The sequence below is a fragment of the Podarcis melisellensis genome, assembly GCF_964234715.1.
Source record: "Podarcis melisellensis genome assembly, chromosome: 3".
Taxonomy (NCBI): domain Eukaryota; kingdom Metazoa; phylum Chordata; class Lepidosauria; order Squamata; family Lacertidae; genus Podarcis; species Podarcis melisellensis.
This window is the reverse complement of record NC_138530.1, coordinates 67585439-67598109: the sequence shown is the minus strand read 5'-3', so window position 1 is coordinate 67598109 and position 12671 is coordinate 67585439. Positions and strand designations below refer to the sequence as shown.

The 12671-nt window shown below is 39.3% G+C and overlaps 1 protein-coding gene across 1 annotated transcript in view; it reads right to left on the bottom strand.

The window, feature by feature from the left end:
* The window catches only part of MAN1A1 (mannosidase alpha class 1A member 1), a 54799-nt gene that overhangs the window by 15545 nt on the left and 26583 nt on the right, over nt 1–12671 (bottom strand). Inside the window, exons 5-7 of the mRNA XM_081905446.1 lie at nt 11697–11791; nt 4841–4964; nt 3059–3152 (exon numbers count right to left, since the gene is read on the bottom strand). Coding sequence (XP_081761572.1) covers nt 3059–3152; nt 4841–4964; nt 11697–11791 — 313 coding nt within the window. The remainder of the gene's footprint in view (nt 1–3058; nt 3153–4840; nt 4965–11696; nt 11792–12671) is intronic.

Here is a 12671-nt window from a genome sequence, read left to right as displayed (position 1 = left end):
TCTATTCTGGGAGGGATGGGGGGGCAGCTTTCCCTTTCACACCTATACCAAATATCCTGAAAAGAAGTCTATTTAACTTCATGAAGTTCTTCCTTTCCAAATTATGCCTTCAAAATTGAAAGGACAGACATGCTTGTTTACTCTTTAAGGCTTAAAACCAAACAAGTAATATGGCCTACCTTTTCCTATTAAAGGTTTCACCTTTACAGTGTGCATCTTTAACTATCAGCCTGTGACCTGGTATTTAGTTTTCTGAAATGTTACCTTTGCTCTCCATTTCCAAAGAAATGTTCTGTGATGGCAAGATAGAATTACGAAGAACTAACAAAACAGAACACTTTTTTTAAAGTAAAGAAATACCTCATTAATTACATGAGTGTCCACAATACAAAGAAGAAAGAAGCTTTTCTCAGAAGAATGAGTGCACTCTCTGTGATGGAAGGTTGATCTCTGAATAGCAGCATTTAAATGACCTTTGCAGTTTCCTAAATGAATTACCTCAGAAACTCTTGACATTTGCAGACTAAATAGCACAAGCAGAGTCTCATCAATAATAAGTCCTGCTATTATATCCATTATTGCTAGAGACAAATCTAATTGACCCATGACGCTGAAAATCACTTTCAATTTGCAACTGAAGTAACAAAAGCTAAATAAATGTACAGGAACAATAGCAATAAAATAGTTCCGACATTCGGAACTATAGTACTGCTGGTCTAATTGTAGTAGAAAATATTTTGCCTCACAGTGGCTATTGTTTCAGACTCAATATTCTCTAAGGCCCAGTGTCAACATTTTGGTGGTATTTAGTAAAAGGTAGGGTGTGCACCAGATTCAACCAAAGTCCAAAGTCCAAACTAAATCAGGTTGATTTGTGTCCTGCCTAGAGTGGGTAGAATAATAATAATAATAATTTATTATTTATTATTTGTACCCCGCCCATCTGGCTGGGTTTCACCAGCCACTCTGGGCGGCTTCCATAGAAGCAGCAACAAATCATTACAGGGCAAATGGGCTTGTCCCAAAAATATTTGTACAGATTTACGCCAATCTGTAGCTCCAAATAGTCTCGCAGAAAGCCAGGCCAATGTTTCAATTATTAATTACAATACCATATAAGAATTTTAGTGTGGAGAGAAGGGGATCTGGAGGAAGGGTAGCATGATCTCCTCCTACCAAACATTTGCTAATCACAGGCTTAGAGGGATGAGCTGGACTTTGCTTCATCCATGCTGCAGGGCTACCTAGAAGGCTCCTGGTGTGTATGAGAAGTCTTAAAATGAGAAACACTTTTGGAAGTCCTGTCTCTTATAAAGCGTTTGATGGGTTTGGTTGCATTTCTTCAGCTTGTGTTTGTTTTCTCTCGTTTGTCACACAATCCCAGTTCCCTCGTTTGTTTGTTTTGAAATGTTTGCCGTTTTATTTTTTATTTTATTATCGTCTCATTGCTAAGAATATTGCATTTTGATTATCTATTGCCAACCACAAACTACAAGAAGGATCTAGCTTGTGTTTTGTAGCCTAGAGGTGTTTTACCTTTTTATCTCTACAGTGCTACCTTGGTTCTCAAATGCTGAAAATCTGGAAGCAAGTGTTCCTGTTTTCAAATGTTTTTCAGAAGCCGAACATCTGATGCGGCTGTCAGCTATTGTTTCCGGGGCACCTGTACCAATCATAAGCTGTGTCTTGGTTTTCAAACATTTCAGAAGTCAAATGGACTTCCAGAATGGATTAAATTTGCGTTTTTGTTTCTGAGGCTTTTTCGGTTATGGTAACTTGTTTTTGTGACTGTGTGGAACCCAGTTCAGCTACTGATTGTGTGAGTGCGGAAATGGATAAAAGCCCCCCATCCAACAATGACTATCATCAATGCAGGTAAGAAAAAATAATAATTTTAATTTTTATCATCTACAATACTGTCTTATTTATTTTATAGTACAGTACGTTGATTATTGCTTTCATTTTATAGATCAATGGTCTCGATAGATAGTAAAATTCATGTTAAATTGCTGTTTTAGGGGTTGTTTTTAAAAGTCTGGAACAGATTAATCCGTTTTGCATTACTTTCTATGGGAAAGCGCACCTTGGTTTTGTAATGCTTTGGTTTTGTAACGGACTGCCGGAATGGATTAAGTTTGAGAACCAAGGTGTATTTGCCATCCAGCCAAACCTTGTGGCCACAGCCTACTGAATGCAATATTATCATAATTTATCAGCAAACACAGGAGAGCATGAGAAATGACATGACTGAGCCTAATTTTTTTAATTACTTTTTTTGAAAAGCAAATTTTAAAGGTGTACAGCACAAAAAGACCTGCAGCTATCCATCTGCAAGTAGGCAGTTACTTCCCTCTAGAGAGAGGTTACCATGCCCCCAGTTTACATGTTTCTATGTCAAAAAAGCAAGTTATTGTAGCTTTTATGCTGCAATGCCAGTCAATGTGATTTTGGAAATTTGTAAAATCAGATCGAGCCTGATCCAGATTTACAACCAGAGTAACAAATCAAATAAACGTGTCTGCAATAACACTTTATGAATTTTGAAATTTTGTATCAATAAATCTTTTGTTAAATATTTATAATTAACAAGTAAAATAGATACATGTGCTCTCAAGATGACTGCTGCATTTGTATTGAACTGTGTCCAAAGGAATTGTCCCATTCATAAAATGAGTCCCACTGCGCAAGATAATTTCCCCTCCCTCTTCTCCCCCATGCACCCTCCCCATTCTTTTCTGAGTGTTCCCAAATCCTTCCAGAGGAGATGGGAGAGGGAAGGGAGATTCATTGTGCTTGCATGAACAGAACAACTTTGCTATAACCACTTATAAATTATGAAAAGGCATTTCTATTTCATGAAAACAAAACTATCATAATTATTTTGGTTCAGAGTATATTTAGTGCACATTTTATAAACAAACACAAGTAATGAAGGGACAAAGAAAAGCCACATTGACAGTATAGTTCAAGTAGCTTTTTAAGAAGTCTTTTAAATGTTTTTTCTTTAAACAAAATAACTGAAATGTGTGCATACCACCAGTGAAAATGATATACTTACGTTGACCCCATTGACCACTACTCGGATTTAGGTAATTAGGATAAAGACCTTCTGGCTTATCCAATCGTTTTAAAACTTTTCTTATGTTCATAACCTATGTCAAATAACAAAAACAATCATGGTGTTTCATATGCACATTTTTTTGTGTATTTTACATAAAGAATTTATTCTTTGCAAAAAGAAAAGAAATGTATGACTATTCAAACTTAAGGGAAGCAACTCTTTCAAGAGTACTGGATTATATTCTAACTAGACTTCTGCTGACAGTCTCATGAGCAGAGTTTTGCTTTTGGAACACATTCCACAGTGAAAAGGAAGGAGGAAAGAGGAAATGCTTTTTGCCAATCTTTCCTTCCCACTGCAGCCCCTTGAAAATCTGCTTGAAAATCATGAGAAGCAACAAAATGGGAAGAGGAGATTGACAAAAATGCTGCCCCGCCCATACTCCAACCAGACCTTCTGCAGGATTCCAGTTGCCTATATAAACAGAAGCAACCTTTCCATTTGCAGATGAGTTGTTAGGATTCAAGCCATCATTTTATACTGGCTTGCATTCTCCCCCTGTCCCACTCTCACACACAGCCCATACTGGGATGGACATCGTCCAGAGATATTTAGTGTAGCTAATTAATGACTTCTTGCTAGATTAGTGTTGAACATTAGCTGAAAAGTAATCTGGTTCCGTAACTCCTCAATATATGTTTGAAACCTATGGCTGCATTTGAACTTGGGTATTCAGTAACTATAGTTAAAAAATGCAAATAACCTGTGCACAAGCTGCTTGCTGTCCTCGCAATCCTGTTTTGCTGCTCCTTGAGCTGAGCAAGGAAACAAACCACAAACTGGTTGGCTTAGCATTATATCCAAACCAACTGTTTGTTTCACTCTCTAAACCCGAAGCCAAGGTTTGTTCTTAGTTGCAGATTGTGGTTTGGAGAGAGAGAGAGAGAGAGAGAGAGGGAGGGAGGGAGGGAGGGAGGGGCAAACCATGAGTGCTGCTTTGGACAAAGCAGCCCTGTATGGTTTGTTTCCCTGATCTACTAAAAGAGCAGAGAAGTGGAAGAGCCTGGGCTGGATGAACAGGCTAATTTGTTAACTGCTTATCATTATATACAAATGAAGCCTATGTTTATAAAACAGAATGTATTGCGGGGCAATTATGGGTTGTGTTTCATGTTGGGCTATTACAAATGTTTCATCTGAGCAACTATATCAGCTTGCCAGGTGGAAGGGTGTCCATCCCCCCATGTGCTACTCTAGGGGATCACCCAATCACTTCAGAGCCAATTTCATGGGTGCACACAAGGGGAGGCCTTACTGCAAAAGCAGCTACACAGGGCTTCCTCTGATGGGGTGAAATATACTAATAAGCCCTATGTTTTTAATCCCACACTCAAGTTAGTTGGAAAACATTTCTGTTGAATCAGCACCTAAAACAGACTGTTGTGCCATAGCAGGCAAGCACAACATGATTTAGGGATGATTACTACCTCTGAAACTACTAATAAGCTGGATACAAAAAAACCTAATGCAGAGAAAATCCACACACACTTTCTCTCCCTTGTTTGCAGTACAAAGTCAACCTAAGATACTTAAAATGTGTACACTTCTACCATCCTACTATCATAAAACATTTGAAAGAAGTGCTGGAAACCAAATCATTTGTACTCAGAAAATAAGTTCAGAGGATCCAAAGAACAAAAATGGAGATATCCCCGACAACTGGCAATTGTCATACTTCCAAAAGTGTGATGCAACTACTGGCGAAAACTCTTAACTGACCTTTTCAGCAAACACTGGATTTCCAGATAAGTGGCTTAGATGCATAAATTCCAAATGCAGAGTTCCAAATTCCGCCAAAATACTGCTTCCTCCTGAAGCCCAGGGCCAGTTGCGACCAATGCCACTAAAAAGGAAAAAAAAGTGATGTGAGATTGAGAAATAAAAGTTACAACATCATAAACTACGTAGTAGCTTGACAAGAAACATAATAGCCCTGAATACTAAATGCTAAACGCAATAAAAAGCTCCTACTACGCAGCCTCTTATTTAATCATATTTGCATCTCTTCAATGTTCAATGTTCACATGTACTTTGCTTTTATTTCCTGTTAATGCTGTTAAGCAGTCAGAGCAGCACTTCCTTTAGAGTATGCCTAGTTCACAATACTTAGAAGAGCTGCATTACCAAATCATTTTTATGTGAACCTGAATACCCTCCAAAGAGCGCTGTTCACCTAAATTAGCTATTTGTAACTATAGAATGGAGCCAAAATAAAATGTATTATTCAGTTCCTTTACAGCATTAGCACATTTAACCTATCTGCACTGCTTTGGTACTATTGCAAGTTGAGAGGATGCCCAATTTAGCAATAAGCTCGTTATACACAGCCCATGAAGGAGAAGGCTTAGAGATACTAGCCCTTCCCAAGCAGATCTTCTCTTTCCTCCAGAGTACGATACATTACTGTCACATGCTTCCTTGAGTGAACTTGTCTAACAGCCTCAATCCTATGAAATAAGCCCAAATTAGTTCAAAGGTGCTATGTGGAAATAGGTCACCTAGCAAACAGACTGGCGGGACTGAAATCCTTGGGGTGACTTCTCACTCCTTTGTGACCTGTAACTATATGGCTCTGTTCAGGTGTAACAAACCATGGTGTGCTACAAAAGCCAACTGTGGTGGGCCACTGACTTGCATATCTTCCTCCTCAGTACACAAGAGGAGATTGAAAACTTCCGCTTTGGGATAAACTACTGCTTTGTGTCATGTCCCAACTCTGAATTGTAGTTTGTTCTAACCATGGTTAGTTAAAATGGAACCAGGGTGTCAAGCGGTGGTTTTATCCTTTTTTGAGTGGATAGGCCATGGTTCCCTGGTTTCTGGGTGCTGCCAAAAACTGCAAAAGCTTCTGCAGTCTTCTCCTCTCACAGGCAAAGGAGGAGTTGGGAGCATGCGAGTCAGAGGTTTGTGGTCATCATAACAACAAATGATGGTTTCTTACATCGGAACTGGGTGTGTCTCAATTTTCATGTGTGGCCATTGCAACCAGAGCTCCTGTGTCACCTTCCCTGCATGGTGGTGCCGTGGAGTTTCCTTCCATAATTGTTCAGCAAACCAAAAAGCTAATGGAGTTTCATAGGGGTTGCCACAGGGGAATTAGCAAAATTAGAGTGACCTAGCTGTTTGTGAGTTGGCTATAAATGTAGCTTGTGATCCAGGTTGAGATAGTAACAGGGCAGCTAGTGCAGTGTTTTTCCAAATTCTCTTCTCTCCCTGCACACCCACTTTTTAAATTAAAACTAAATGCCAGCGAAAATTGAGGAGTTCAGCTCTCATCTCCCAACCTGAAAGCCATTCTCGTTTTACAGATCTGCGCACCCCTCCTCCATTTTCCCCCCACGCATGTAAGCTGGCAGTCTAACCTGCCTTAGGTATGTGTAATTCTTGTGTTTCTTTCTCAAAGGCCTTTACTTTGAAATTAAGGGGGGGGGCGGGTTGTACAGCTACTATTCTGGGACTTCAGTGTGTGGAGAGTCATGGGCAGCAGTGTGTCAGTGTGGACTGATGCAGAAGGATTATTTTAGCATGGTACCACCACTCTTTCTCTCTTCCCTGGTAACAGGGCCCACCTGGCTGATCCAGCAGCTTGAGTTCCATGTTTCTTGCTCAGTCTTGTGAATTCCTAGCTGCTCTCATTTTAATTAAAGCACCACCAAACAAAACAGGTCCCTGCCCCAAGGAGCTTCCACATTTGTTTTTGTAAACCACTTGGAGCTCTGTTTCGTTTTTAGAATCAAGCGGTATATACATTTCATGAAATATATAAAAGAATGTCACATAGAGGAGGGAGAAAGGTTGTATTCTGCTGCTCCAGAGAAGCGGATGCGGAGCAATAGATCCAAACTACAAGAAAGAAGATTCCACCTAAACATTAGGAAGAACTTCCTGACAGTAAGAGCTGTTCGACAGTGGAATTTGCTGCCAAGGAGTGTGGTGGAGTCTCCTTCTTTGGAGGTCTTTAAGCAGAGGCTTGACAACCATATGTCAGGAGTGCTCTGATGGTGTTTCCTGCTTGGCAGGGGGTTGGACTCGATGGCCCTTGTGGTCTCTTCCAACTCTATGATTCTATGACGTTGATTCCTTGTCACACTTGGCCAGCTTTATGTGATGAAAACTGAACCAGCATCCATCCTTGGTAGTCTCTTCCAGCTCTTGCATGGAACTTACTAGTCTGTCATCTCAGGCTAGTTATGGTCATGAATCAGTTATCCACATGAGTGAACTCTTGACGTGACTACAACTGGTGCGAAACCTGTATTTCTTTTCTTCAAAGGTGTCTAAAACCATTATGGCAAAAAATCCATGTAGTTTACTTTCAAAATAGAAAGTTGTATAAAAATGGAGTCTCTTTTCAAAACTTTAAACTAGGATATTATACTTCATGCTATACCTGATACAAAGCATGGGCTGTTAAACAAAGCATTGACCTTCCAGTGAAATAGAAACTAAATATTACATTAAAAAGCTTTCTGTGTGAATCTTCTGTTACTTATTTTACATTGTGGTTAACAATAAGAACTTCCAAAATAGAAAGCACCAAGGATTTCTAGGTCCACAAGTTCAATATACGATGCATTTACTTTGAAATTTCTGGTGAAAGAAGTAAGGCACCCTCTTTCAAGAGTCAGCTGAACAAAATGGAATTCAGTTTTTGAGGCCTTGGGCAAAACTTGATATAAAAATGATCCTGGCCAAGACACTATTTTGCAACAAAACAAATATTCTCAGTATGCTTATATTATCATGTACATCCTTACATGAAAGTAAATCAGACCTGGCTGTGGCATTGGACTCTACATGGGGGTACCTTTGCAGATTGCAAGAAGCTTCAAACAGTACAGAATGGAGCAGCAAGAATGTTTGTGGGAGCTCACCCCTGGATCAGGCTACACCTATCCTGTGACAACTGTACTGGTCACATATTTATTTTCATGTACAAGTCAAAATATCAGAGATGGTTTTTAAAACCCCAAATGGCTCTGGCTTAAGCTATCTGATGGAATGCCTTCGCCTGTGTGTTGCTAAGCTATGGTAGAGACTCCCATCCATCAGGGAGACTTATTTTACTCTGAAGATAGCAAGGCATTCTCAGTGGGCAGCCCCCACATTGTGCAACATGTTGTCTGCTGAAGCCTAGGTTGTTCATTCTCTTGTTTTCCATGGGTTTGTGAAGATGCTTTTCTTTCAGCTGGCTTTTGCTGATGGACTATCTGAAGAGACAGTTTTATCTCTGCTTACTGTTGCTTTTCAGCTGTTCTTGAAAGCATTTTGCCTTTACTGGGGCTTTAATGTGAATCTGATCTATTTGTTGTAAACCATCTTAAATTATGTGTATAAGTGTTTTTACAAATCTTATCTAAATAAATATAAATTACAGTAGAAGAACCGGTAGCAAGAGATTTAGTCTGCAATCCTGTGCATGTTTCCTAAGACTATGACCCACTGAATGCAGTGGGACAGGTAGGTAAAATATGCATGGGACTGAACTTTTAGCTATGTATATTTTCATAGCTGCTTATGATTTATTATTCTCTCTCAACAAAATGGGAGATACATCAACACCGCTCAGTGTCTACTTGGAAACCCGAAGAAAAATGTGCAGCACTTCATGTCTGGGATTTATTTTACTTTCATCACCATGAGATAAGTTCAAGAAACTAATAACTATTTTTTTATGCATAGGTTGAAATAAAGATAGCAAACTCAACTGTCAAAGAGATAAAAATACCAGAGGGACAGAAACAAAGATCTGCACTTTCTTCCTGCCAGAGGGGCACTCATTAAAATTCTTCAGGTATTTATGCTTTCAAAGTATGTGGGCTTAAATTCAGGGATTTTTTTGTAACAAATTACAGGAATAGTGATGCTGAAGAGTTTCAGATAATCAGTTGGAGCCAAGGTGTATGAAGCACGGCAAATATGGGGCAGGCATGGGTAATTTCAGCCAGTAGCAGAAATATGCATTTAAAAAAATAAATAATACCGTATTTACATACATTTCATAAACAATTAGCTACTTTGGTGAAACAACTGAATGGAAAAGAATAGTTAAGGAGTTTCTCCAACATGACTTTATTTGAATATTTCACCTGCATTTGTAGGCAAATCTGCAGGAATCAACAGAAACTATAAGTTATTTCTTGCCCTACATATACATTTAGGTTGCAATTAAATGCACATTTACCTCAAGTAAGTTCCACTGAACTCAGTAAATGAGAACACCCAATCTTTGTCCCATGCATGAATGAGGAAATGCAGTAGTGCAGTGGGGGGGGGGGAAGGAAGCGTGTAGCCCTGGGCACAAATTTCTGAGGGGGTGCAATCAGGCCCCACCACCAACAGCTCCCTCATCAAGGCCGGAGCTGTGGGGAGGCAAACCTTGCACAAGCTAGGCCTATAGGGCTGCGGCAGCACCTCCTTTTACTCATGGCTAGCAAAGGAACACTTGTGCATGCTCCGCCCTGGGATGGCCAAGAGGGAGGGATGAAGAAAGCACTGCCAGAGCCATGTGCATTGCCAAGAGCACCTTGCTGCAGGGACAGGAGGATGAGGTTACACAGTGAAGCTCCTGGCTTCACGTTTCTCTGCCTTATCTCTGCTCTCAGGTTGGGGATAGTTTGCAAGGAGAGATTCCCTTGATTGGATGCTGGCTGGCGAAGGGACTGACTGCTGCCCAGTCCACTAGGGGGCACACTTGCCCCGCCCAGGGCACCTGCAACCCATGCTACACCCCTGAGGAAATGTGCATGTGTTTGAGAAAGATGGGAGGAGCAAAGCATAGCCTTTTCCCATCTTTCTCATACACTTGCTGCAACACATCCCTTCAGTAAAAAGCCGTAAGGCGGTTTGGTCTCTTACTGTGGCGTGAACCCAACCACCTCAGATGTACAGATGGCTGATTTAGATCTTTATAGTCATCCTTGGCTTACTGTTTTGTGTGTAATGCATCTGTTTATATATGAATGAATAAACATGTTGCACAAAAAAATGCTGCCTTTAAATATGATTAGTCAGTGTTTTCCTAGATTAGCACAATAGTCATTCCATTCAAGAAGCAGGTACATGAAAGCAATTTAGTTATTGAAAAATCCAGATCCCAGTGCATTTTAAGGAAGTACATACTTCTTTAGGTATTGGGTTTATAGTTCCTCATTAGGAAGTACATTCCAGCTCCTGTAAATCTCAAACATACTTTTTATCATCTTTCAGAATACACTTATGTAGCACTGATTAATAAAGACAAACAATACAAGTTTCCCATTGCTTTATGTGCTAAGGGTTTGATTAATCATTTTTCCTGGAGTTTCACACATAGCAGGGGGGAATAAAATAGAAGAAAGCTGTAAGATTATATGTAACAGTGAGAGCCAGCCTTAAAGCATTTTCCTAAAGCAAAAGCAAGCTGAACACTAAATCAGAGAGCCATGAATATGAGTCTGTTATTCTATGAGCCATGTGATTATAATAAATTATCTCTGAAAAAGAAATCTGTTAGATCTAAATCCCCCTACAACAGCATCTTGTATAATAGGGAGATTCAGTACCAGAACCACTCCAAAGCCGCAGGGAAGTCAAATAGATTAAAAGGCAATTCATTCAACATAGCTGTTGGCATTGGGAAGACAGGTCAGTAACACAGCCCTACTGACTTCTACTGTCAACAGTTTGTACAACCCTTCCAAGTAGCAAAGAAACCTGAAAACAGACTGAATATAAGTGTGATCCCTAACAAAGTCACAGTGTGTAGCGTGTTCCCATTCAGTATTCCTGCCAGTGATTTCCTTTTCAGCATCAGCCATTCAATTCACCTTCCTGTTTTGAATTCTACCCTCCACTCCTCAGTCAGTCACCATTTTGTGCCCTCTGAGCATGCTCACTCCTCATTGAGTGGTTTGTGTTATCTTCTGAAGGTTTTTTTAAATACAATAAGTAAAAATAAATCTGGTACTTCAACAAGCCTTGAGTTCCCTCAAGTCTGTCTATTTTCGCCATGTCACACACTTTGAGAAGGAGGGTGCAATTAGTATATATTGATTTAAAAATTGCAATAAAAAGAAGAGTAAATATTTGCACTGTCCTTGCATCAAGCTGACTCTCATGCACAATTTGTACAATTTGCTATTGTATGATAGAATAAAAAGATGACCAACATAAGAGCATGGGTGTGCATAAAAAACATACACTAGTTAATTAATTAACCATTTGCCAGTTGAAGTAAATTAAGAAAGGAATTGAAATAATTAAGTTACACCAATTTTAGAAAGTCTCAATGTGAAATTCAGGCATATTAACTTTAAACCTAGAATACTGTGCCTTCACTACCTCCTTACAAATATTCAGAGTAGACTTTGAGAAGACTGGACTTCTATTCAACTGAGACCACAAAAGTTGTATCAGTTTGCAGAATGTCTGCAAATTGCAACAAATGAGGAAAATGAGAGAGCAATTATGTGTCATCTCGTGTTATGTATTCACACAAGCCAGGAGCCTAAAAGGTAAGATAATACAGAAAATTGTCGCCTGATTGTCCATCCCAATAAATAAAGGGCAAACAGAAGCTATTCCTTGTTTTTACCTTTTGATATTTAACAATGCCCAAGGAATTCCTGTTGGCGTGTTAAACGCTGGAAGCAGTTTCTCTCCTAGTTCTACTGCTTTCTTCCGAAATACCTGTAAAATTAAAATCAGCAATAGTCAGACAAATCAAGAAACAATAAAATCTAATTCACCTGGAGCTGTGGAACTCTCCCAGGTCAGAGTCACATTAGCCATTCTCCAACACATGGTAAGTAGGATTTGGAATACTTCATGGACACTTTCCCATAACAAAACGAGTTAGAAGCTTTGTTCTAATTTTTAAGTGAAAGCTGAACATTTTTGGAAAGGGTCTTGGAAAACCTCTGAAATTGCTCTGCTTGTACACCCATCCATTCATTTATGAGACTTGTAGACCCCAGAATAGATTACATATATGAAAAACAAAATAGAATAAAAATTGAACATTAAAAATCCATAACTCCAACAAAGAAAAAATAATTTCACAAAGAAAAAATAATTTCCTCTTTTCATCAAGCCATAAAAATTATGTATAACATACAACTCTATTCTTCATTCAGACAATCCTGCATTTTATTATTTAGTTCCCGATTTATAAACCCACCCTTCACATAGTGATCCATGGGAGGCATACAACATAAAATCAAACTAAATCAAGCTAATGTGATTTACCACCAATGATTCACACATTTATTTGCATGTGCTCTAGTGGCCATGCTTCAAACCCATCCAAGAGACAAGTGGCAGTCCATCACCACATCAGGGTACTGGTTCTAGACAAGACTTGCCAATTTCATTCATGTGCACAGGTAGTTTTTTCAAGAATGCTGGTAACTAAACTGAGTGGATCTGACAGTTCACCCACTTGAATCCGTTGCCTCTAATCTATGCCTCTGTTCACCAGCACTTAAAGGTGAAAGGAGAACAATGAATTACTTTGGCACAAAGCAGAGTTAGGAACAGAAAACACTTCATATGTCCAGATTTTGCTCGC